The sequence below is a fragment of the Gambusia affinis genome, linkage group LG16, assembly GCF_019740435.1.
Source record: "Gambusia affinis linkage group LG16, SWU_Gaff_1.0, whole genome shotgun sequence".
In the NCBI taxonomy this organism is placed as follows: domain Eukaryota; kingdom Metazoa; phylum Chordata; class Actinopteri; order Cyprinodontiformes; family Poeciliidae; genus Gambusia; species Gambusia affinis.
In genome coordinates this window covers 8,886,550-8,913,821 of record NC_057883.1, presented here as the reverse complement: position 1 = coordinate 8,913,821, position 27,272 = coordinate 8,886,550, and the positions used below count along the sequence as shown (strand labels likewise).

The window sequence follows — 27,272 nt, the reverse complement described above, 5'->3', positions numbered from 1 at the left end:
AAGTACAATAAAAAAAAAAAATCACAATTAATACTTTAACAACGTTTTTACCAGCGTTGCACTAAAAAGTAGCAAGTGTTTGCTAATTGATGCGGGCTAGTCTGAAGGATCTGAATAGGAGTGTTACGGGGGACGAGTGCTTTGTGAGGCAGAAATTTGTAAGCCACGAAACTCCTTGAAGATGCTTCTTGGTATCCCCAGGCGTTTTGCACAACTTAATGGTTGCCATGGCAGATTTCTCAAACATGCATGAAAGAATCCAGGTATGTTTTTGATGAGGGAGTAACATTATAACATGCTATAAAGCTCAAAAAACTTGACCTTACATAGTACTGCCATTTAAATAGCTGCTTATTGCATCATGAGTTCTGCAGGAGTCAGCTAATGAACCTTTTATTTGATCCAGCAAATAGTTGGAAATCTAAAACATGTGGAACATTGACTCCTGAAGAATAGAGTTGGACACCCCTGAGCTGAAGACTTTAATAAACACATTTTACTTCAATCGTGTTTCTATGTGCAGCAGTCAGCCACAGGGCTAGACTCATACTGGGATTTTTGCTCTCTGTTTTGATATGACTTGTTGATAACTCAGCCGGCAGCATATTTCAACCCAGTTCCACTTAGTTGACAAAATGTATCTCACTCTCTCTTTCTTTGTGATCGACATCACAAATACTGAAAATCACTTTGTTGTTTTGGAGATAGACACACAGATACTTTAGCTAAAAAGAAAAAGAATACTTCCTATGATGTAATTTCTCATGAAAAAGGCTGTGTATGTGTATGTGTGTGTTTTTTAATTTATTTTTTTTAAAACACAGCTACACCAAAACTCAATGTTACAGTTTGGAACGCATCTTGCATTAAATATGTATGGACTGTATGTAACAGAATTTTCACCTTACTACATGACTGGATTGAAATAAGTGTAATACTTGACCATTTTACTTTGAGTTAACATTTGTTGGAAATCTCTTAAATTAGTACTAAATAAATTAATTGAATAGAACTTAAGTGGATGAATCACTGAGCTGTGTCCCATTGTAGCTTTTCTCTAATTGGACTTTGACAGTTTTAGCTAGAGCTTAACAACCTTAAGAGCCAAAAGTAACCCAAACACAAGTTGATTTCTTCAAAGAGCAACAAAAAGGTAATGGCTAATGTAAAACACATCAGTTCCGTTTGAAATTTTTGTGTCTTTTTCTCTTTAGTCATTCCTCAATGTGCCGTCGACTCACCGGCTCTCTGCATCCTTCGTAAAGGGAACAATTTGTGCCAGGGTTTGTTTTCATGTCACCTGAGCGCAGCACAGTACTAAATCCTGGATGTTTGAAGGATCGGACTCCCCACACCGATCTCACTGTCTTCACCGCTAAACTGGTCTCAGGCCCAGGCAGAGCGGGGCCGGGAAGGCTGGGTTACACCATCTGTCAGTCAGACAGGAAAAGAGCACACAGCTGCTTGGCGGCATCTGTTGGGGCTCACAGTTAAATACACACACATATCGCTTTATACAGAGATAAACGAGTTCATGGACACATTGCTGCAATTGATAAGGTTGAGATCAAGAAGCGCTAGAGGTATAATTTAGTGATAAAACAGGGATCAGGGGAATACTGGAACATACTTGCAGTTTATTAGGAGCTGCGCACTGTTTCCCGCTGCAACATAAGAATCAGACGAGGGTAGGAAAAGAAGATAATAAGCTTGAGTGTGTGTAGCTGTGTGTGGGATCGGTATGCGACCTTGGCTTCGGTATGGCGTCCAGTTGTTCCGAAGAATTCGGGATGGCGTACAGGGAGTTACCCAAAACACAAGGTGACTCACTTATTTTTCTGGGTTTATTTCCATAGATAAGCACGCTCTCACAACTCCTCCATTAGTCTTGTGAGAATTGAAACCTTCACCTTCAGGTAGAAAAAAGGCATTAAAAAACATAATAACATAAAACTCTGGAAAGTGAGTTAAGATCAAATATTAAATTTATTTTCAAAATAAAAAAAAAACAAAAAAATATTTGTTCTTACTGTCCAAAAACTACATAAACCTCTGTATCACTAGAGGGAGCTAGATTTCCAGTTTGTGTTGCCCTGAAAGAGATCCGCACAACAGTCTGTACTTGACCTTAATTTCTCTGCTATCATATTCAGTTGCTGTCCATGTGTTTGAATTATGTTTGCTACAAGAACTTATTGAAAAGGTCCAGAAGAATCTCCTGTCTCGCTTCATTAAGGCTTCAGATTAGTATCGCCTTAAATGACTTCCCATCTTTACTTTAGTTAAGGAAAATACATTTTTGCCACCTTGTCACTGTATTGGCAACTAACAGACAGTTTTTCTGTCTGTCATTTTTTGAAAACATTAAAATGGCATTATTTGCTATTTTACTTGGTTACAAGTAAAATAGCAAATGATGCTTTTTACTGTTACCTCTGGTGAAATCGTGTGACAATTCAAAATTCAGTTAGGGGAATTAAATACATTTTTACCAAAATGACTGGCGATACAGAGATCATTCCCCCTAATAATCATAAATTTAACTGATACAGATGAACGCGCCACTAGGCTGGAGGAGACCCCGTGTTTGTCTTGCCACCACATGAATATAAGGGAGGAGAAAAGCATTTTTATTCAATGCCCAATAAGAGAAGTGCAGAAAAGAGAGTCCTCTTTTTGGTCACCAAGCATCCAAAACAACCCTTAGATCGATGAAGCATTGCAAGAAAAAAACACAACCTTATCTGTCTTACTATTACAAACAAACATGTTGGATTTTCAGAGACTTTAACTGGACTGAAAGGTGGGTTTAACAATCCCATTATGTAAAGTGGGGGACTTCTGATGATGTGGATCTGTTGCTCTGTTTTTCCAATTTCCTGGGAACCTGAATGGACGTCATTGTCAGTATGTGTGCCATTGTGAACGCTGAATTACACCGAGATTCAAAATAAGTCCAGTCAGAAGCCGACAAGCCTCTTCACAAACAATTTTGTCTAGAATCTTTGAGTAGCTTTTCTGTTTTTATGACATTTTTTTTAATAATCTCACTGATACTGAAAATACATAGCTTTCACTCATGATTTGAGTAATAACTTCCACACTGAAGAGTGGTGTCAGTAGCTGCACTTACATCGACTATATAAGTGTTCAAATTGGAATTATGAAAAAATCAGGTTTTCCAATAAAGCTAGGAGGAGGTGATTTTTCAGCTATATTGAAATCAATGTATTTTTACAAAACTGCATTTTAAACACTCTACCCATCACACGAGTCATGTGATCCATAACCTGATGTTACTACTGACGGAAAATACGAAAAGGAGGACTGGAGAGATAGGACGATGATGGTGAGGCATGTTTTTAATGACTTATTGCGGGAACAAACTTATTCGTGTGTGATTTTGATTGCTTTTCCCATTTAACGGAAATACTGCAGTTGCAAAATTGTGTTTTTTCGACATTAGCAGAGTATCGAGTAAGTTTTGCGCACATTTGAAATGGAAACACAGCTTTTGTTTGGTCGTTTGTCAAACATTCCTCTTGCCTTGGTCCCATTCACTGTTGGGATAGGCTCCAGTATCACACCATTGTGAGATGGTCTGACATGTTTGCTTTAGTCACCCCTCCCCCCCTTTCCTGTATCCCTGTATCTCTAAAGTCAGTCATTGAACATCCTTCATTGACCCAGCATTCAAAGATCTTTGTAGAGCTGAGGTTTTAGGCCGCAGCCCTTCCTGTGAACATGTCACTCTGGTAGCTTCTCTGGATCAGGTCTGTCCTCTCCAGAGCTTCAGCAATATCTTTCCCCACCTTCACTCTCGCAGCATTTTGTTGCAGGAGCAAAGCTTTTAGAACCCAAAAACAGATCGATCTTACTGTCCAGCTTTTTCTCACTGATCCTTAGTTGCCAAGCTTCAGTTACAGGACTTTAAATCTCAACTCTCCATCACCAAAACGGGTTTTGGAGAGAACATCAGGCAGTACAGCAATGGGGTTTCAGGCCATGTTTCCCACCTGCTTTCACAGGCCTTCTTGTAATCCTGAATAAAGAAACCTGGCACTTTTTCAACATGACACGCTACTTGCGGGCAACAAAAGAGGAGACTTAACACACATTAGGCTTAATTTGCCAATTAGTTCAGCTAAATATGTGAGGGTATGCATGAGTGATTGTAAATGTATCCGGTAATTTAGTATGCTAAAAGATGCATGTAGTAAAAAGGAATGCTAATGTGGACTGTTCAATTTCACATAGTAGTTTAATTCATCAACTACCTAACAGAGAAAAATTATTTTCAGCTTAAGTGACAACTGAGAGCAGATTTTGGTATTCAAAAGGTTCAGCTAAATATCTAAAGGCCCTTTTTAACTTCTCCCTGTGAGGAATAAACTTTTTCTCGACAGCTGCTTCTCCCGCTGAGTCATCACTTCATCTCGAATTACGTCTATGAAAATATTTCAGCTTACTTATCCCACAGTTTAAAGAGAAGCTTCCTGTCTGCTGTAGAATTATTTCAATCACTTTGAGTTGTAGCTTCCCACTGGCTAACTTTAGTCCCGAGCAGGAACTGAGGAGGACCCAGTTCCTGCAAAACATAACTCACTGATATACAACATGTTTGCAGCCCCTGACCCACCCACCGCCCCAACGCTCAGGACAGACAGTTCGGTGCATGTTCGTGCACGCGCGCGTGTGCATTACCAGACCCCGACATGGCTCATGTTTCTCACCGCAGCTTGTCAGAGCCCAGCTTGGAGCAGCAGGCACCAGTCAGGCTACATCTAATGCACACATCCAAAGCCGACATGGGGACAGCTGACAGGTTTCTACCCAGGACAGAAGCTGTGTTTTGGGGTTGCGGCTGCAGATAAAGGAGCATGCTACCATGTTGCTTCGAACCTTTTTGTGGCACGGGACGCCTGAGGAACGCCTCCTTACTCAGATTCATTAATGGAATACCGCTCTACAGAACGCAGCTTTTAAACTTTGTCTGGTCAAGGGGAGTGCATAGGCTATAGCTTTTTGAAGTGTAAGTAGTTGCCAAAGGAGATATTGACGGATTGCATGGCTGTTTTGGCTCCTGAGTAAGCTCCTCCATTACAGTTACAGTTACAGGAAGTAGTTTAATTTCTGGGCAAGCCTCTTCATCTGTAGCCGCATCAGTGGCCGTATCTCATAGAGGAGTAACAAGCGTCGGCCTCCACCATGATGATCAAGGAGGACAAAGAGGCTTCGTTACGGCGGGACCCTGACCTGAGGGGGGAGCTGGCTTTTCTGGCCAGGGGGTGTGACTTTGTCCTGCCCTCACGGTTCAAAAAGAGGCTCAAGTCTTTCCAACAGCAACAGGTCAGTCGGTTCAGCAGTCAGCTTAAACACCACGCAAGTGTGGTAGTGCAAAGAGAATGCATGGAGGTTGGACTGTCATCCATGGGGACATGGGGACATGGGGACAGCTGACAGGTTTCTACCCGTGATGTTTGTGATGTTTGTTCGTCACGTAAAAGACAGACCTGGTGGCGCATTAAAGACACACAGATACAGTAATCGCGTCTTGTTGCTCTTAGACACAGAGTTACATGCCATGGACGGCAAAGCTATTTTGAGACAGGTATTGGTGGTGTATTTATAGTGCAGGGGGTTGCAGGAATAGAGCGATAGAATGAACACTTTGAAGGGAAGCACAGCTCCAGCTGTCCTGCTCAATACAGACGGGACGGAGGCCCAAGAGAGGACTCCACTGAGGTCTGCCTGGAGATTTCATAAGCAGGAGAGTCAGTAACACTGTGAACTCTGTATCTTTTCATTCCACCCTGGTGCAACATGTTCTCTTACCACCAGTATGAGGACTAAAAGACATAGTGTAAATTAGGTCTTTTACTCATAAATTAAATCTTCTATAAAGCTGTCCTAGGAGCTGCTCTGCTTAAGTTTGCCAGGCAAACACTGAATAAAATGGATTTTCTTGATTAAACTCTTGTGAGGCAATAGATACCCAATAATTAGGGGACCTATTGGCTCGGTCAGATTAGTCTGTACATTTTTTTTCCTCTTGTTCATATTGAAATGTTCACAGATGTACACAGAAGTTGTACCAAACAACAAAGGAATTCCAACATATTCTCTAACTTTTAAGTAGTGTTTATTGAACTCAAAAGTGGTGTTGCATTTATACACTAAATCAATCAATCAAATTTTATTTGTATAGCACATTTCAGCATCAAGGCATTTCAAAGTGCTTTACATTGTGTTTCAAACACAGAAACACAATGCAACATTGAATCAATAATCAAAACACGACAATAAGTCAAGTTTCATCAGTAAATTTATAATTGATTACGTTTCAAATACAATCCTAAACAGGTTGTTTTTAGTTGAGTTTGCATCCATAAAAGGTTTACCTGTTACACTCCTACCGTGTTAAATGGAACGAAACACCTACTGCTGTTTTTATTCCCACTAATGCTCACAATCACACAGTTTAAAACGATGTAAACAACCTTTCAGAGGGCTACCGGCACGAGGCTCCGTACACCTCTTTCACGGAGTTTCGAGCAGGGACTCCGCCGTCCCTCACGGATTTTTGTGCAAAACCTGTTAGTGTCTAGAATTTACAGGGTTTTAAATGATGGGAGTTCTTGGTTTACCCATTTAATAAGTCAATCAGTTGATTTAATTACATAAATTTTTTTCAGTATTTGGCCTGCTCATCACACATGAGTGCCAATCTCTGGAGGACCGACTAATTTTTGACTGATTAGTGCAGGTCTGCGTTTTCACGTTGGCTCCTGAAAATTACCTTCATTTTAACAGCTGTCTGTTTTCTATTGCTTTTTTGGAGTTTGGGAATTTGCAGTCAGGGAATGTCTGCTATGCATCATGTTGACTTCTGCAGTGTTGCACCACTTGGAACTGTTCCTGCCAACACCACAGTTAAAATGTTTTGCAGTGACTAACTGATTGCCAAACACGTTTGTTGGATATTTGTTATTATTCACTGGGATTTTCCATGTGTGCCACAGGCCTGAGGTCGTTGTGTTTTCTTACGATCCACCTACGATTTTGCTTCAGGAAGCTAATTCCTGCCTCAATGTGGTGTTACTTTTCAAAGACTCTAGTTTTTCACTAAAAAGATCCAAAAATATGAACACCACATGTGACATGCACAAAGTCCTAACCCTTTGTCCCCATGCCTGGTTTCCTCTTAATCTCCATAGCTCCAGCCCAAACTGGAAAAGAAGCCAGGAACACCTCCTCCAGCGCCGCCCGCAACCACAGCGTCTCCGCCCCCCACGCCACGTTCGCCGAGCCCTCCTCCATCGCCGGTGATCATCACTCCCCCTCCTCCCGCCGTTAACATTCCCAGGTTCTACTACCCTCGTGGGCTCCCTGCCCTGGGCCCGACTGCCAACCACGACGCAACCATCGCTGCCATAGAGACGGCCTTCGCCGAGTTCGAGGAGGAGAAGGCTGACATATATGAGATGGGCAAGATAGCAAAGGTCAGCAGTTAAATGCGGTTTAAGTTATGCTGCTTTATGGAAGAAAAAAGCAACTTAAAAAAAAAGATACTTCATCCAGTATGATAAACCTTGAGCTACTTTCCAAAGAAGAAAGGGAAAATATTTTTGTTTTAAGGTCAGGGGTCAGCAACTTTTACAACTCAAAAAGCCAATTTTGGTCATGGTTCTTCTAAATATAAATTGTCTAGAGTTGCGAAATCTACACAACACTTTCAAAAACATGTCAACAAATTTCTACCAGGTGTAGAATTTCTACCAGAAAAAAAAGTATTTAATTCCACTTGTATGGAAAATTTTGAAAAAAAAATAACAGTTAGTTTATGACCTAATAAAACAGTAAACAAAAAAAAAGTAAGTTCTAGCATGATTATTGTAATTCTTTTATGGAAATTCTGCGAAATTGCATAATAAATTGAAAATTGCCTTTTTAATCATTTTGTTTTTAGTAAGAAATAATTTAAAACCTAATATTCTTTGCCTTTCTTGGTGACATAAGAGCCATTGTGGAGGCCCTACAGCTGTTCTAGGTCGTGGAAACATACCGTAAAAGACTTCCTGTTTCCTGCAGCTAAAGTTATCCTGAATATTCGCCAGATTAAAATATTGTATTTTTCTTTCTGTCTACTTAACAATTATGCACAACCTCTACTCTATTTTAAACAATTTCTATAACTTGTTTTTTTTGTGCCAAAAAGCATGTTTTTTGTTGTACTGTAGTGACTGTTTTGTCTGTTTCTCTGTTCAGGTGTGTGGATGTCCGCTTTACTGGAAGGCAGCCATGTTCTACGCTGCCGGTGGTGAGAGGACAGGCTTTGTGTCGGTTCACTCATTTGTTGCAACATGGAGGAAGTAAGGATGCCCCGTTTTAGTTCTTCTGTTTTGTTTTTTATCAGAATCCTCCACATTTCGACTCTCCTCAGGTTCTGCAATCAGATCTCCCCAACATACTCCCGTCTTCTCTTCTGCAGGTTGCTACACAGTTGCCATGATGATTCATCGAGGTTTATTTATCTGCTATCTAAACCTGGGCTTACGTACTTGGAACAGGAAGACTTCATTCCTCTTCTCCAAGTAGGTGCCATCTAAACTCTTGTTTGTTACATGGCCTAGTGCTGCGGTGTGTTTCTTTAAATTATGAAACGTCTCTTCTTCCTGTAACCATTTATCCTTGGTTTATAGGACATTGTGGACACACACCCTGGACTCACGTTTTTGAAGGATGCCCCTGAATTCCACTCGCGCTACATTACTACGGTAAATGACCAAAATAATGGAAAGATAAATGAGTTATTATTCAGATTGTGAATCTGAATAATAACTCATTTATTATTCAGATTATAAACTAGTTATCATTTATAATAACTCATTTATTTAGTTAAATTTACAACTCATTTATAATGAGTTATTATTTATAACTCATTTATTATAAATAAGAAATTAGTTATTTATTATTTAACTAACTATATTTCTTAGTTAAATAATAAATAACTTTAAAGAAAGATTTATCTTTCTTTAAATCAGAAAGCTTTATCGTAAAGCTTTCTGATTGTTAGACAAATTCTCAGGTCCTTCCTCCATTTCTTCCTGTTTTTCTTCTTTTTTTTTGTCCATTGATAAAATATCTGCCACTTATTCATAGTGCAATTCAGCATAATGTATTTTAAAATCAGCATTAAGGACCACAAATTCTTAAGTACTGAGTCAGGAACAGTCTGAATTATTATAGGAAAACTTATGTAGCAACAATTTAAGAAGTAAATCTGGTGACTTGCGTTTCTAATACCAGCAAGCTTGTCCTTCGTTGCCAGCAGAGCCGTTCCTGTGAACATCTGCTGTGTAACATTAGAAGGAGCTCCGCTAACTGCAGCAGCTGCAACACGTGCCTCTGAAGTCGAGGCGTTGCTGCGTCGAGTGCGTCGGTGTGCCGTGACATCACGGAAACGAAGCCGCCCGCAGCTGAGACCCCCGGCCCGCCACATGTCCATTTTAAGACCATTCTAGTGCATCAGCTGATCCACTTCTGTAGAAGACATTAGCAGCTCTGGGAGGTTGATTTACTAGGAAATGATTGCTGACCCACTCTTTGTTGAGCTAAGTGTGACCTGAACCCCTGGTTTAAACTATGAGCTGATCTCCTGTCCAACGCGGAGTGGGAACCATCTTTAAAGCAACATGATTTTTTTTTTTTGCATTTATTCTTCTATTAAAGATTTATGTAGATGCTTAATATTTTATTATTATTCCCATCATTTCATTGTTGAAATTAATTCCCCTGTGAAAGCAAATAAAATTGTCACTTTCAAATGGGTAATTTAATGGATATTTGATTCTCTGTTTGCCTAAAAGATTCTCGTACATCATAAGCATCAGCAACAAAAGCACCAACAATAACTGAATATTATATATTATATTCATCTTATCCAGCGTTATGCTTACATAACAATTTGAACAGTTTTATGTGTGGATATTGTCTAAGTTCAATATTCAAATGATTCCACAGTTTGACACACAAAAATATTTTCTAGTTGTTCTGTATTGGCATATTTTAAACTGAGATTCTCCCCTTAACTTATACATTTGCTCCTTAATGTTACACAATTTTTGAATGTTTTCCTCTAATTGTTTTTGACTTTGTAAAGAATTAAAGAATCTGCAGTTTTACCATGTCAATGAACTTTAATGACTCAGATTTTACAAATAGTGTGTTTTCAGAGAATTTACTCATCTTTCCTCTCTGCCTGCCACAGGTTATCCAGCGGATATTTTATGTGGTGAACCGCTCCTGGACGGGCCGCGTCACCATGACAGAGCTTCGCCGGAGCAACTTCCTGCAGACTCTGGCCCTCCTGGAAGAAGAGGACGACATCAACCAGATCACCGACTACTTCTCCTACGAACACTTCTACGTCATCTACTGCAAGTTCTGGGAGCTGGACACCGACCACGACCTCTACATTGACCCCAAGGACCTGTCGAGATACAATGACCACGGTAAGAACAACTTGAAGTTAAGTACAGCGTTCTCTTATGAGGTGTCCAGTCACATTTGTTCATTTTTCCTCCCACTATTTTCACCCTTTTGACAGCATCCTCAAACAGAATCATCGACAGGTTGTTTTCCGGTGCTGTAACCCGGTGAGTCAAAACACACAGAGGAGCTGATTACTACAACGCGAATGTGGCGATCGATGCGAACGGCTCTGTCTGTTTCGTCTCCAGGGGCAACGCCGTGCAGAGAGAAGGCCGGATGAGCTACGCTGAGTTTGTCTGGTTCCTCTTATCTGAGGAAGACAAGAAAAACCCAACCAGGTAGGACGCAGCTGCTCGGATATCCGTGACTCACCATCTGTTTTACAAGTTTGCGGTCACTCTCAGAAACGCAAACACCGACAACCTGTCTCCCATTTGTCTCGGCAGCATAGAGTACTGGTATCGCTGCATGGACGTCGATGGCGACGGCGTTCTCTCCATGTTTGAGCTGGAATACTTTTATGAGGAGCAGTGCGAGAGGATGGAGAGGATGGGCATTGAACCGCTGCCCTTCCAGGATTTGCTCTGCCAAATGCTTGACTTGGTCAAGCCCGAGAATCCAGGTTAAATATCTTTTAACTTTCTTCATCTGGGAGTCACATACTGTTTTTGTGCTCGCATTAAACACATGAATGCCTTTCCTCCAGGTAAGATAACCCTGAGCGATCTGAAGCGCTGCCGGATGGCTCACATATTCTTCGACACATTCTTCAATCTGGAGAAATACCTGGACCACGAGCAGAGAGATCCATTTGCAGTGCAAAAGGTGCCAACTTGTATTTCTTGTATGCAATAGGATTTCAAATAAAATCTCAGGAGCAAATGTAACAATAAAAATCTGAGTTTTACTACAGTTGATCGAAATTTTAGCAACATTTTCCGATGGTAAAAGAGGGTTCTCTTCTTCTATTTCTGAATAATAGGTTGCTGGATTTTCAGTAATATAACTGATAATAAATAATAAATATAAGTAAACAAGTCTTACAGCATCTACCGTATTAATTTACTCATTATTTACCCTTACCTGACTCTTGAAAATTCCCTTGCTGTATTTATTTTGTGGCAGTAGAAAAAACTTAAATAATGAAAAAAAAAAAAAAATGTGTTTCAGGACATTGACAGCGAAGGTCCAGAGCCATCTGACTGGGATAAATATGCTGCAGAGGAATATGAGATACTGGTAGCAGAGGAAACTGCAAACGAACAGCTCCATGAAGGGTACACACCATCACTTGTATATAGTACCTTTAAAAAGTAATTTATACCCTTTTAAACCTTCTCACATTTGGCCACATTACAACCAAAAATAAGGAGGATTCTATGCAATAGGTCAACACAAAGTATGGGGAAGGAAAACGATTCTTGTTTTTGTATAAGAGACCCACAAGAAACACAGTTTGTAGTTTGACACAAACATTTTGGGGACACGTTGAACCTGTGGAACAAATCACCACAGTCGGATGAGGAACCTTTCAAAGCTCATCATCCATTCTCTTTAGCATGGACATGGAGGTGGGTTAAAGGTCATGATAAGATGGAGCCAAAATAACGGGCAATTGTAGAAGAAAGGCTCTTACAGGCTGCACAAGACTCAAGACTGAAGAGGGAAACGACTCGAACATCCATCCACATCTACAATGTCTCGTATCTGTGGCTGGATCAAAGCATTTTCAGAGCACCTGTTAGAATTAAGATCCAGACCTAATTCCAAAGAGAACACTCTAGTAACATAAAAATTTATGCTCACAGATGTTGTCCATCCAGTCTGACCCAGCTTGGGGCACATTTTGCTGAAAGGAATGGGCAAGAATGTGAAGCACCAGATGGGGCAGCTAAGCTTGTACAGATATTTATAAATGATTTGTGGCTGTCATCAAATTGTGTGATCTGCCTCTTCACCACCTGACCTTTCTGTCAATTTACAACTCAACAAAGGACCAGTAGTGCCAAAAAAGAAGAAGCTATAACTAAATGCAATTTTTAGATTTTGTATTTTAAGAAAAATTATGTTCCTTCCATTTCACAATCACAATAGAGTTTGTGTTTGTCAGTCAAAAAAAAAAAGAAAAAAAAGAAAGAAAAAAATCCCAATAAGAAATCATGAAAGTTTGTGGTTCTAAAATGACCAAATATCAAAACTCTTCAAATGCATTGTTCATATTAACTACTTAAGATTGAATATTTGCAAGGATAACAGCATGATTAGTTTTTTGTTTGTTTGTTTGTTTTCAGGACGTTTGATGACGACTATGAATCTGAGGAGCTTCAAGTCCCAGGAGAGATTGGGAATAAGATGGAAAAACTGGTCATATCCGACCTGTCGGCATAAATCTCTTTTCGTGGATCTGCCGGGCATCTGCGTGTGGGTGAAACATGCGTGGCGTGACTATGCATTCACACACATGAACAGCACAATATCTCTGCTCTTTGATCCATTTGAGAAGACAGTCGGTGACGGTGGAGAGAAAAAGAACTGCTTGATAAGCTCGCCGGAGACGGGGAGAAAACTGCTTAACTGTAAAAACAAACAGAAAAAAAAACTTATTTGTGAATTTTCTACTGACAATCATGCCAAAAGACAATCTGTTTTCTTTTCTTTCTTTTAAAAAAAAAAGTTTATACTGTTGCTGTGCCAAAGGTTAGACCGACGCAGAGAAACATTTAGCTGAGAGCTCTTTAAAGTTGTTAAAGCCACTGCCACTGAGGATCAACAGCGCTCTCCTCCCTGTGACGTACGCACAGACCCGGCCCTCAGGAACTTGCTGCGTGTGCAGTTTGTCACTGCGTTTCTGGTAAAGGAAGTTGTTAACACTCAAGTCCCCACAGGGAGAGGTCATGTAACAGTTCGGGAACGATTGCAACACCATCTCCTCTCTGTGGCCAGTATGGGCTACTGCATGGATCAGGACCACTGGGTTTTTACTTGCCGTGTTGGTGTTGGTGGTCCGGTCCCCCTCACTGCCGGAGATGCTCATCCTCTCCCGGACTCCCCCCCCCCACACACACACACTCCCCTTTTGAAGTCACGGACTGTAAAGCTCAATCCCTGCATTTCAGATGACGTCGAGGAAAGACGCACATGACAGGAAGTGTGCTGCCAGTCGTATCAAACTCTCTGGTAGGGTTGTCCAAACATTTCCACGTGTCACCTGTGTGATAATGCAAACAGTATATTTTATTTTAGGATATGTGTGTCCCACCTGCTGGTCTCCTTCAGCATTTTTTTTTCTTTATTTTTACACTTTTATATCTCTAATATGCTAGATCTAACAACTAATGTCTCCTGTCCCCAAGCACAGGCACAGCCCAGTATTATTAGTTATTAAAATAGGTTAAAGGGTATAAAAAATTATTATTGTTATTATTATTTTACAATTTCCTTCACCATGTTGAACAGCTGTCTGTTAAGCATCTTTTGTCCAGATGTTGTAAGTTGCCATTCACATGTGCGGTGAATAGTGACTACACTTTATGATTTGCATACTTGTTGTTAGACAAAAACAATTTGCAGTTAAAATTATGAAGTTGTTCATGCTGAACATGCTGTTCTTTTGTTAACATTTCGGTCTACCCCATGTTGTTAGTGGCTTTTGCCCTATTGAACACAGCATACACGATGTACCATAGCTTTTCTGACATCTTGTCCCAGTCACTCGGATCACACAGATTGAGGGAAAACTCCTGATTGTGTTCTTTTTTTTTTTTTATTTGATTTTTTTTTAAAGGGATGGTTAAACATTTTGAAGTGAAGTTCTATAAAGTTTATCCGGAGTTGAAGTCAGTAAATAACTCTCCTGATTTAATGAAAATCCAGATTAATTGAAACTGGAGGTTGAAACTAGCAACTAGGACCAAACTGAAAATGAAAAAACTTAAAAAGTGTCAAAAACTAAATAGCAGTTTGCGTTAGCTGGTTTCTTCTTGAAACTGCCGTCCTATTTGTATTGGATTGCTTTTTTTTTTTACAGACCAATTAGTGAAATTAGTGAGTCACAATTGAACGTCCTGAATGAAACACACAGTAACAACAGAATTGACCACAATAATCTGCTTTGGTCTCAGCCCCTCTTGGACTAGCAGTTCGCTTTGCCCTCCAGGACCAACCAATCTGGATTGAAACTAAACAACAATAATAACTCCTTAATTTATTATTATTATTTTTTTTAAATATCCGTTTAAATGACATTATTTACTTATGTTGCACTCACAGGGACAAGTGCCTGTGTCTACCTAAGCTAGCACCATGTGAAGGCTTACAAAATCACTGGTGGAAAAGTGTGTTTTAGGAGCACTTGTTTGGTGTTGCCATTAAGGTTGTGCTGAATAGCTTTGCATTGCACAGGTTTTGATTATTATTATTATTTTTAAATCAGGAGTAGATCTGGTCTTGTCTCAGATTCACTGCAACATACCTCCTCTTGTTGTACACAGTTTGTATTCAAAGGGATTTAGAGCGTCTACCTTAAACTCTCCAATTCTGCTTTATACCAATTGTAAATCTATCTTGTGTATTAAACTGTACTTTAACAACTTTCACAATATAAGCCATTAAGCCATTCGAGCTGTGATAAGCCTGATTATTTTATGACTTGTCATGATTTGTATTGTTGTGCCACTGTGTGGCTTGGTAGGGGGGAGGGGGGAAGGGGTAAATTATGGTAGATGTGTGTTTGTTAGCTTGTTAGATTTGTGGAGTTTTATCACTAGAATTAGATGAAATCCTCCGTTTTCTCCATTCTGACAATCACACAAACGGAAACCTTTAAGCTTTCTCTCTCATACAACACTCACTCTCTGTATGTAAAAAGAAGAGGGTTGTTATACTTAACATTTCTGTTCTATGCAATGTTGTCCCGGTGCTCAAATGTGACGCATCACAAGATGAAAGAAGCCATGCGGGACTGAAGAGTTATATCTCTGTAAGGAGAGAGGCAGGAAGGACTTTTATTGTGACATTCTTTCTCTTGTACAGAGACGACAGGAGGATGTTCATTGTTGGATATTGTGTGGGCATGGTTTTTGTTCTTTCCTGCTTTCTTACTTGCTGACTTTCTTTCCCTTTTCTTATGCTGCCTTAATCTGAAGTTTATGGTTAAGACATTTTCAATAAAGCTGCTTCAGTAATCCTTCTTGTACTTTTGTATTTTCCCCACACACATGCACACAAAAGGTCTCATGCATTTAGAAAGACATAAAAGTTACAGATGGGGTGAATACCCAGACCAGTGGAAGATGTCTGACAGCAAAAAATGTAAAAAAATCTCAAAAAACAACATATCATTCCCTGATCCTGATAAAGTCACAGACACCTACAAGCCTGGAAATTATCGCAAAGCACACAGACAGCCATTATCCACAAATAATGATTAAACACACAGAAAACGAGTGAAGGTTCCCAAGAGTTCTACTAAAAACAATTGAGAAACATCTAATGCACTGCAAACTTCACTTGCACAGTGGTTGTAGTTAACATGATGCCACCCACCTGTCAATTATTCTAGGGGGGTTTGTAAGCAACTGACCAATCAGCCGTCACAGGTTGTCCCGAAGTACACGTCCCTAATCTGGAGGAACTCAACCTCAGTCAACATTCCTGGAGTTCATCATCCCTAAACTGCTGCTGTCATAGAGATTTCCAGGAAAGTAGAAGAAAATCATGGTCAAACGTTGACAGTGTGTTACACGTAATCCCGACAGCCGTGTAGAGGGCGGGATACAATTTATTACATTGCCGAAACCCAAATGGAGTCTGGAACAATGCGAGAAATGGATCAAGGCCTGCAGTCCACCTCATATCCAGTTGAATGAAACTGTGAGCGAAGACAACTACCACATGTTCGTCTCCACGAAGGTAACAGGCACCAAACATCCCATTTTTGTCACAACCACACAATTAATAGTCAAATCAAAGATCGATAAGTGACGGTAGTTATGCTCGATTATATCTGTGTAAATTCCAATGGTAGCTCTACAGCAGCATGAGAACCTGCTGCAGTAAGTGCGGTATTTACATCACTTGAGCATTTTTTTATGCCACTTTTTATTTTTATGCTTTTTCCCTGAAGGCAGATTTTCACAAGCTGGTCATTTCACACCCGTTTTGTACGCGCAAAAAGCGTCCCACACAGTATTCACGCTCACATTCAATGAGACTTTGTGCCTCTCATCATTCTTCCTCTGGCTGCGAAAGACTTGGCTTTAGTTGATTTCTCCGTTGTTTTCCCACAAATAACCTTGAAGACTTAGAGAATTTTCTTGGTTTTTTTTCTTTTTCTTTTCTTTTTCCTTTTTCTTAATGGCGGTTGGAAAGCAACGTATTGATGTGCATTACCGCCATCTACTGGAGTGGAGTGTCGCCTGTCGTCTTTCTCTCCAAGTACAGCTTGCGTCACATTAATTAAGGTCTGTGCAATCAAAAAACTTTTTGGGCTAATCTAAACGGCATTAAAAAAAAGATAACATTGTTAACAAAAATATTATTTCTAATGGCCTACATACAGTTAAAGCAGTGTGAAGTTCTTAGTTATGATGCTCACATGCAAGCAAAAAACCTAACGGATTAAGAAAAAAATAAATAATTTTGATTTATAAAAAAAAAAACCCTCGATAAGCAAGTTTCTTCGTGTTTTGTATACTTATGTTTAATCCGAAATTGAAGATCTAATCCCTGAAGATGTTAGATGTGTGCTGCAAATGAACAAAAACAGGAGCTAAAGAAGCAAAAATTAAAGTCATAATATGAATTAAAGAAATGATGGCAGTTTGGCAGAGGGCTAAAAGTCAAACCCACAATGACGGCAAAAGAAGTTTAATTAAAGGTGCCAAAATATGGTCAACATAACATAGAGTTTATTTAAATAAAAATGTCCCACACAGCAGAAAACTGGACAGCAAGAAAGGGACACTCAGTCTAAAGATGATCTTTGTTCTAATCCTTTAATTGTGAAACATTTTTACTTCTTAACATATAGATGTACAGATTTTCTTGCAATTTGAAACTTTTCCACTAGATGGCGGTAAATCTGTTTCTAAAGTTTTGTTGAAATGGGGAATAATGCCTGTAATAAAGCTTATCACTCAGAGTGACTGTAAACAGGATTATCTTCTGAGGCCTTATTGTTCTGAATGCAACAATTGTTCCAAGAAGGCTGTAATAGCTGGCATGCCGCCATGCTGTGATTTGCACACGAGCAATTTGCCTCCCATTTGAAGGTCAGAGTTGACTGCTCATTGTTTAAAAAATGGCACTCATGATTGTTTTTCCCAAATGTCAGGGGCGAAACAATTAACCAACCAGATCCCCGTACCACCTCCTGGAGTCACAGACATTCCACAGACATGATCGCTAGCACCCACACAGCGACGTGATAAAGTGATATCACCCCACTCTGATGTCATACGTGGAAGGTAATCTGTAAGAAATAACACATGACAATGTTGGCAGAGAGAGGCAGAACACCAAACTTTGCATAAGCTGTTTGGGAAAGGGATGAGAAAGGGGCAGGGAAACGACTGCAATCAATTCATCAAATCAAGAAAAGAACAAGGGGGACAGAAGGATACACTTGGCCAGCTTAGGGTTCCCAAGAAGGCAGAGGAATGACCTTGTTTTGCGCATACCAGTGACACAAGAAACATGAGGTTTGGATTTAGCAGTCTGGAAAGAGCAGCAACTGGAAATGATTCAATAAAGTGACTCAGTCGCAGAGAGTTTTGGATTCCAATAATCGTCGGTGATGAATGCCAGACACTGAGTGGTTCAATGAAAAGGCTATCAAAGGAGTAGGAACCCCTACAGATCCTGGGCCTTCCTCCGTTGGTGGATCACTAAATACATTTTGAAGTAACAATAATTAGTACTGTGTAATTTTCAGTGACATTGCTGGTGTTTGTCACTGTAGTTTCTCGGTTCCCCCCTGTATTTATCTCTTTCTGCAGGTGTAGAAGCAGACTACTAGAGCGTTTTCCTTTATTCCCCTTCCACTATCTGGTTTTTGTATCTGCCGGTGACAAGAATACTTTTGAGGAGTGCTCTCTGCTGAGCATTATCTCCTCCTCTAAATCTGTGAATTCACAGAAGTTTGTCTCTGCCATGTCTTCTGCAGCCATGTTTTGAACTTTCAGGAAACCGTGACATGGAACAACCCGTGTCCCTTGAAAGGGGTGTGAGCACAAACGTCCCACAACCACGTGGCCATGCGTCAACCATTTGGCTTCGAATAAAGTATGGGAGAGCTTCTATCTCTTGCTCCTTGGAGGAACGTTCCTCCAAGAAGCACCAAAATTTTACACATGCACCACCAGCAGTGAAAAGTCATGTTGCATTTAAGAAAGAAAAATAAAATAACTTCACAAGGTTCCTAAACTGCAGCCCTTCAGGCCTGTTTCATGAAAACTGTTAAACGTGCAGAACTCTCCAAGATGGACAAAAACATGTCTTGAATCCATTAGGTTTGTTTATTTATTCTTGCTTTTTCACAACCATTGTTAGGTGACTATAGAAACAGTGCCACCTTTTGGCTGCGCACACAGACGGCAAGCCTTTGAGTCGCTATACAGAGTTCTGACCTCGTTCTCTCAAGGTCAGAACGAAAGCAGCTTTTATGTTTGCCTAGTTATGAGTTTGTTTGCTAGTTAAAATGTGCAGGGTCAGGATTTATCACAGTTTATTTTCTAAATTGCAAAACTTTGAGACAGCTTCTGCAAACCGCTCTGCTTTATGTTTGCAAACAGAACAAGAGCCTCATTTTCACGGTAAAATATGTGACCCGAGGACGAACGGCTAAGACGCATAGCGTGCAGAAATAGGTTACATGTTTGATGACCTACTCACCTGCCCTGCAGTACTAAAAAAACCAACAAAAAACCTTAACAAAAGCAGCGTCAAGCATGTTTGGAATGGCAGACTGAGGTTGAAAAAGAGACGGAGAGAAAGAGGGAGAAGAAAGGCAGGTCTGCTCTTGTTGGTGCGAGTGAAGATTTCCATTAACTCTTTTGAACCCGTGATGCAGTGAATTCCATCCCCTCACGTATGGGAGGAAGTAGCTTACACACACACACACACACACGCACACACACACACACACACACACACGCGCTCCTCTATATCTCTATCTATCTGTCTGCTTGGGCCTCCAAACATTTATGCTACACGCACGCTTAGACATAACAGTTGCAGATAAATTCATAAACACACACGTGTAAGATGTTAAAGTTGAGCAAGACATAATTAACATTTGGAAAACCGCACTGTGGCAACAGCAGCATTTCCCTGCTTTCCCTTTTTTTTCTGCTTTCTGTCTGCTTTGGAAACATACAGTGCATATATCATCATATGGCTGGAGACATACCGCCTACTTCAAAGACCTCTGGTGAGCAGAGAGTGCATGATTATAGAGAAAGCAAAGTTTAAAGAGTCTCCGAAAAGGGGGGTCGGGGGGTGTCATTCGGAGCAGAGATGAAGAGAAAGAAAGAGAGAGTGAGGAAGCAGCTGGGATGGTGGTAAACATCTGGGAGTCGTGGAGGTCTCGTATATGGGGGGAAATGACTCCACGACTGGTCCAAGATCCGCTGCTTTCAATCTTTCCTCTTTGGCTGTTCTTAACTAATGCGCCTGCCTGTCTGTAAAGGTGTCTCCCAAGGTCGCTCTCCGCATTAGTGCACTTAGTCAAGCTGAAAGAGTACAGGCTTAATTTGGCCCACTGACCAACACTGTTTCCATTGTGCAAAGCCCTGGCAACATGTTGTCGATATTGTGTTACAGTCCATGTTTCACAATTCACTTTTCTCTTGTAAAAAGCTATTCTCCAAACCAGTCTGCTGTTCTTCATTCATGTCTTCCTTTTGTGCCATTATGCAGATGCTGAGAATGTTTAGAAAAACATAAATTAGACATTCCTGAGGGGTATTGAGATGTTGGCGTATATTTGAAAGAAAACTGAGCAAAAGTCCTACACCTCGTGCCAGAATTACGACTTATCCATCATAAGATAAATCAAAGCAATCCTGCAGTAAAACCGTTGTTAGGTGACACCTACAGTGTCTTGAAGCATTCACAAAGATTGACTTTTTTCTTTTTACATGTTTACATTTTGACGGATTAAGGCACAAAGTTCAGTATATTTTAGTAGAATTTTAAGTTATAAAGCAACATTTGTAGTGAGACTTGAAAATTTCTGTTCACAGAAGCGCTCTGTCCAACACGGCTGAAATTTTAGTCACTACCTCCACCTCTATTACCAGACTCATAAAGACTCGCAGCCATGATTGCAGAGTTCCAGAAAGCATTGACTCGGGGGGTGTTGAACACAAATGGATGCTAGACTTTGCAAAACAGTTCAAGATCACATATTTTCCTGGCTAGGATTTCCAAGATCATTGCCAGAAACAATCTGCCCAACTCTCCAATGCAACATAACAATGCAACATGACTGCCTTGTTTTGTCGTATTGGAATTTGAGGCCGGAGCAAGACAACTTTCCTAGTGTCGGGGCAGGGGGCATTCCAGCTGAATTTTCTAAAGCGGAACTTGGAAACTCCAACTTTTGAGCTCAAATGGAATGCGCCATTATCCCATCAGTTATATGACACAAAGCTGGATCGTGAATAAGCTCGGCATGACGTCATTCCCAGATCATAAGTCCTGGTTCTGAGGTTGATGAGGCACAGCACAAACACTGCTGATATGCGTAGATACGATATTAAGCTGATTTGTAGTTCTGATTTGACTTTTACACTCCACCTGACTTCACTGAATGTGCTCAGCTTCGCTTGATGACTTTGATCCGAACTCTAGGAATGTAACGCCTCGTTCTGCACTGATTTAATGAGCCACAAGTATGTTGGGTAAACAATCACAGGACCGGTACTATCAACGCCACACAAAATTAGTGGAGACGAATTGGAAAAAAAAACAAAAAAACAACGCAAAGAAATGGAAAGAGAAATACGATTAGGCTTTATTGATAAACCAATATACATGCAGACTTGCTCTCTATCTTTTTCAAAACCATTTGTAGCTAAGAAAAAGGTAACAATGTAAACAATATTTAATAGTCTTAGTGTCAAGTCTAATAAGAGATTAATGTTTTATAAGAAAGCAGCAGAAATGGCACCATTGGTAAGGCTCGCTTCACCAAATACAGTAAAAGGGCCATAAATCTCCAATTGTTTGTTTGTTTTTTTTATTGTAAAATGATCTAGTTCAAATTTGAACGGTTACGCATCTTAGATGTTGAGGTGAAGATAATTAGCAATTCCAGCTCCCTCAAATTAGCGTAAAATAGCTCTGCTGAGTGTTTTCAGTCAGAGGGTTCTTCCTAACTGTTGTAATACTGACCGCTACAGGACATCCTCCCTACCTATGCTCAATATCTACAGCAATTTTTTGAGGTAAACTTGCATGAAGTTATGTAATCCCTTTAGAATTAAAAGAAGTATTGTTTTAATAGAAAGGTCTATAAGCAGCAAGCAGATGTGGTTGAGTCTGGTCTTTGGCCATGTTGTTCGGCTTTTTCCCCGAACGACATGGTTCATCTAGCAGGACCTTTACATGTAGACTCTTCTGTAGGCCGTAACACAGAGCTCATGTTTGGCACAACAGCAATGAGCGCACAAGTTGGTAAGAAAATCAAAGCATGACTGAGGAAATCGCCCACAAATGCAAGCACTTTTATTTTTGTGGTGAGTCTGATGTTCCAGTTATTTAGAAAGTCTGAAAGTTTGAAACAAGGACACAAGCAATGATTTCTTATCTATTGCGTCTTGTAAAAATCTGCATTTCCCTTGAAACTTTTTCACATTTTATCACTGGCTTTTATGTGATAAACCAATCAAAAATTAGGCGTAATTTTGAAATGGATGCCAATTCCTGTTATACTGAGAACTTCTGTAAACATGATCACCTCTTGCCACAATTTCCTAGTAATCTTTACTCTGACTGGGCCTTTTTAACACTCCCTTGTAGCACTCCCTGTATCCCTGGGTCTATCCTGCTGGAAGGTGAAACTTGACCCCAATCTCAGGTGTTGCATTTTCTGGAAAGGCTTATTCCTTTATTTAGCTGAAAAACTCTGACCAACGTTCCTGTCTGTGCTGAAGAAGAAGAGCATCCCCACAGCATGATGCTCCCTCAACTATGTTTCACCATAGGAATGGTGTGGTAAAGGTCAAATGCAGTGTTGGCTTTGTGCCAAACATAGCTTTTAGGATGAAGAGCAAACTTTTCACCTCATTTGATTAAAAGTTGACATTTTTGCATTGAACTGGACTTATAGTGCAATTTTTCCTCACCACTCTTTAGGTTTTTATTGAATAGTTGGATTTATACTGGAGTCAAACCACACGGATCGACTCTATTTACTAGTCAGGTGACTTCTGAAGGGAGATGGATGGATTTTATTTAGAGGGAAAGCAGAGGAAAAGAGGAAGACAGAGGAATCAGAACAAACTTTCCAGATTTTTGTTTCTGAAATTCTTAAAAAAATCTTCCACTTTAGCCAAATAAACATTTGTTAATTTTTTGAGGTTTAATATAAAACCTCAAACAAAATACATTATGTTTTGTCTTTGTCACATGTAAATATAAGGTTATGCGGCTACAAATTTGCTTGCAGCTCACCTGTATATAGAACTTTTTGTAAACATATTTGTACATTTATACCCCATTTTGTACCTCACAATTTACATCATACCATTGATGCAGCATGTATGACACTTTAAACAGCATCAGTAAGAAGTTCATTAAATGAATAACTGTAACAAGATTCTGCAGAAACCTCCATAACTGTCTGTAAAAACCTGTTTAATGGTTTATAAAAATGATAATATTTAGGAACAGACGCAGAAAATGGAAAACTGAATTTTGTTGCTGGTAAGATAACTGTAAAGCTGTAATTTGTTTCATAATTCAACAAAAAACGCTTTGTGTTACTCCTGCAGTGTCGCATCGCTGCAGGTAGATGGCTCCACTTTCAGTGTTTGTGCACATGTAGAAAGTTGTTTTTTTTTTACAGGACGAGCAGGACTTTTTTTTTTTTTTTGCCTGCCTCCATATTAGCTCTTTCTCGTCGTTGATCACTTTTTAATGAATTAAACGAAATCCAGTTAGTATCCTCACCAGCAAAAAGCCCCAGTAACTGACTTAGGATTACAGTATTGGCAGTTTTCTTAGTGCAGTTGCTGGAATGTGTGAGTGTTTTTGTACGTCTGCCAGCACAGAGAAATCTAGAACTCCGGGGCAATGAGTGTATTTGGCTGAGTCTGCTTGCTTAAAAATACAGCAAGGATTACCGCAGGAGACAAGTATGTATGAACTGGCAAAATGGTTTGAATGTTTTTGCACTTGTTCTTGAAGGTGCTTGTGGTTCTGTCGACGTAAAATCTATTCAAGCTATTTGTGAAAAATGGAGTTCTGTAAGAAAAACTAAATAGAAGTTTTTGACTAATTCACCCAGGGATTGTTAACATTCATTTGAGTTTAATTTAAGAGCTTTACATTTAATATTATCACACTTCCTTCTTTTGTGGCCCAATAAGTGGGGGGCGGGATTGATGAATGGGCAGATAAATGGACTGACTGGTGGATGGATGAACTCTCACTGCCCCTGATTTCCAAATGTGGAAATGTATAATAATCATAATCAACATTGTTGTTGCATTTTTAAAATAAAATCCTGTTCATATACTTTGGTATTAACATACTACCCAAATCTTCATGCAGAATAGATCTCTGCGACCTGCATACAACTACTGTAGTGTTTCGAAACGCGATTAAACTGGCCTGCTGCTCACATCACTAAAATATTATTTGTACAGACGGATGGATTGAATGATTTTCTTTTCTTTTCTTGCCTTTTTAAACAAGTCTTTCTTAAAAAGAGGTTTTTGTTCAATTATTTAAATAAATGAATGTATAAGAGAAAAATAAAAATGCTCCTGCAATTTAGCATAAATTTAAAATTTTATTGCTCTTAATCTACATGTCTGTATTACACAAGATTTGTTTTTAATAATGAAATGTGTAACAATTGCTTCAGCCATTGAAACAGCCAGATAGCCGCTTCTACATATTAGAACACGTCACTTTGCTGGTCAGGATTGCATTCCTGTAAACAGCTGTACATGGTAGGTAATTTTTCCAGGATATGCTAATTTAGAAATTATGTTTCTGCTTATTTTGCAGGCAGGAAATGAGAAGTGTTTTTGATACATTTCAAAAGAAGAACTGTTTCTTGTGTACTAGAGGTGTTATCTCAGAGCTTTAAATGACTTCACACAACTAAAATCTGCAATGCTACGACATGCAAGTAATGTTTAGCCATGATATGTAAAAAGAAAACCAAACATGCTTGGTAAATTTGTAAGGCAAATTAAGTGCACACAGACAGCAGATATACATTTGAGCAAATATTTAAAGACTCTTACTGCGAGTGATTTCTATAGACATTTTGCTGGGAGTAAGTGTTTTTTTTTTTTTTTTTTTTTCCATGCTCAAACTCTCTGCATGAGGATACCACTAGTTTGTGATTCTTAAGAGTTACACAATTTGTAAAATAGAAAGCTAATAGGTGGAAAGCTAATAGGTGGAAAGCGCTATGGAGCTTAAATTGGCAGTAGCAAACATTTAAAGTAAGCTATTTTAATTCTTCAGTGACAATTGCTAAATTGTTTCTGTTCACCTTGTGTCCTGTCACTTCTTTTGTGTCAATGTATTCATTTCTAATAAGATAGATTATTTGATTTATTTGAATTAGTCTTCTTTGAGTTTTTGTGCAATTCTGTTGGATCTCCTATAACTTATTTGGCGTATCGTAGACGTACTTTGTAATGGAAAATGCCCTCATGCTGCCACACGGGGACCATGTTGAGAGACGGTTGACACAGGTCAGAGCACACCGTTCACTGCTGCTAGATGTGGCATAAAGACAGCAGGCATGTTGACCTGGGAGATTAAACTGGAGTAATGGGATGTTGGCCTTGGTCTTATTTGCAGAAGAGTTCACCCACCTGTTCACGTGACTGTTTAGCACCGATTTCTTAATGTGGAGCATAAGTTAAGGGTAAGAAACAAGAATGTGGTCATATGTGGTCCAGAGATGGTCAGCTGAAGGCCAACCTCCAGATATTTACCCTGTATAGAAAAAAACAACTAGAAAACCTCCAGAAGGAACAAATTATCCTGATGTGTATATTTATATATATATATATATATATATATATATATATATATATATATATATATATATATATATAAAATGAACTTAGCTGGTATTAATCATTCTCTTCAATAAAGTTTTCTTTTTTATTGTTCTGATGTAATATTCTAATCTTAAATGTCATGTTCTCATTAGATATAAGTGGAAAATCTCCATAATTAGCATCAGAACAGGCTTAAACACATCAGCCTTTATGTAATAAATATGCACTGAATTTCACCAAGTGAATTGAGTTACTGAAGTTTTCCAATTTTAGCCTAATTTATTGAAAAGGACTGTCTCTGTTCAGAAGTGGCCTGTTGCTAATCTTTCCTCCAATATGTTTTTTTTTTGTTTTTTTTTTTTCTGTCGTGAAACGTTTTGGGCTTTCATAAATCTGCAAAACAATTCAACAAATTAAAGTACATCAGTTTCATATGGAAGCAATTTCTGCAACTCTGATGAAAAAACAAACTTGTATCTATGAAATACTGCCTCATTATAATGATAAACTGTCTTCTAATTATGACTTGGCTATTCTAGTGACATAGCTATCACATAAAAATGACACGGGTATTATCATTCCTACAAAATAGCTAAATTAGTTTTTCCAACAACTTTTATCTGGAGTATGAGCTTTCAAATAAGTTTTTTTTTATTTTTATTTTTTTTATAAAAAGTTCACTAACTTATTTAGTTTCTTATATGCTGTAATGATGAAACAATGTCATTTCCCTCATGGTCATTCTCATTAAATTATTTTTATTTTACGTCTTAATGTCTGAGGAGGGCTTCTTTTTTGTTCCGGTTTATCTTTCTGAATGCGCAGTCTATATTACGGTAAAAGAGAGAGAGAGGGGAAAAAAAGTAGGCGGGCTTTAAAAAAAAAACCCATGTGAGTCGCTTTTGATTGACATGGCGCAGTCTCCCAGTACGACTTGCGCCGAGCCAGCAGACAGGCAGGACCCGACCCTGGGAATAAAAAAAACGCGCAGCCCCGTCTGTTTGAAGATTCTTTTATTACCGCGAGGTGAGTCTTTTTACACTTCTTTACAAACTCCGATCCCTACAGTCACGAAACGGAAAGAGTTCGACGCAAGTTGGAGTCGGCGATTACAACAATAATAATGGAGGAAAAAAAAAAAAAGTTTTCGAAGTGCGCATCTGGGTGTATGCGTGTGTGTGTGTGAGTTTGGGGAGCCGAGCTGCTGACGCCGGCAGTCTGGGCCACTCGGATGAAGAAGGGAAAACTGTTCCTCCTAACTGTGTGAAAGGCAGAGCGGGAGTGAGGGTACGAATCGAAACTTTCTGGGTCAGATTTAGGTTCCCGGTTACTTTGAAATAAAGAGGAAGAAGCAGGGGGAGCTGGGATTACGCGAGTGAATGTGTGGGATTAGAGTCTGCTCGCTCTCTGCGCTCCCGATTTCTCAGCTTTCGCGAAAAGAATGTGTTTTTGTCTCCGCTGGCTTCAGATGGAGTGAGTGCGCAACAGGAGAAAACGCTCTCATTTTGACGCGCATTTCTA

At 39.5% G+C, this 27,272-nt stretch overlaps 2 protein-coding genes across 6 annotated transcripts in view; both read left to right on the top strand.

The window, feature by feature from the left end:
- ppp2r3a (protein phosphatase 2, regulatory subunit B'', alpha) overlaps positions 1–15,677 on the top strand; it is a 67,469-nt gene extending 51,792 nt beyond the window's left edge. For 2 of the 3 annotated variants that reach the window (XM_044142983.1, XM_044142984.1), the window contains exons 3-13: positions 7,218–7,502; positions 8,269–8,372; positions 8,492–8,594; positions 8,703–8,777; positions 10,271–10,514; positions 10,610–10,658; positions 10,743–10,832; positions 10,941–11,116; positions 11,201–11,319; positions 11,665–11,771; positions 12,786–15,677. In XM_044142983.1, coding sequence (XP_043998918.1) covers positions 7,218–7,502; positions 8,269–8,372; positions 8,492–8,594; positions 8,703–8,777; positions 10,271–10,514; positions 10,610–10,658; positions 10,743–10,832; positions 10,941–11,116; positions 11,201–11,319; positions 11,665–11,771; positions 12,786–12,882 — 1,449 coding nt within the window. In that variant the 3' untranslated portion in view covers positions 12,883–15,677. Of the gene's footprint in view, positions 1–4,628; positions 5,350–7,217; positions 7,503–8,268; positions 8,373–8,491; positions 8,595–8,702; positions 8,778–10,270; positions 10,515–10,609; positions 10,659–10,742; positions 10,833–10,940; positions 11,117–11,200; positions 11,320–11,664; positions 11,772–12,785 lie in introns of those variants that run through there. The other variant, XM_044142986.1, reaches the window with a different exon arrangement.
- A 392-nt stretch (positions 15,678–16,069) lies between these two features.
- The window catches only part of fndc3ba (fibronectin type III domain containing 3Ba), a 113,681-nt gene continuing 102,478 nt past the window's right edge, over positions 16,070–27,272 (top strand). The window contains exon 1 of one of the 3 annotated variants that reach the window (XM_044142490.1): positions 16,070–16,404. The gene's annotated coding sequence lies outside the window, so the exon portion shown is untranslated. Of the gene's footprint in view, positions 16,405–26,689; positions 26,778–27,272 lie in introns of those variants that run through there. The other 2 variants (XM_044142492.1, XM_044142491.1) reach the window with 2 other exon arrangements.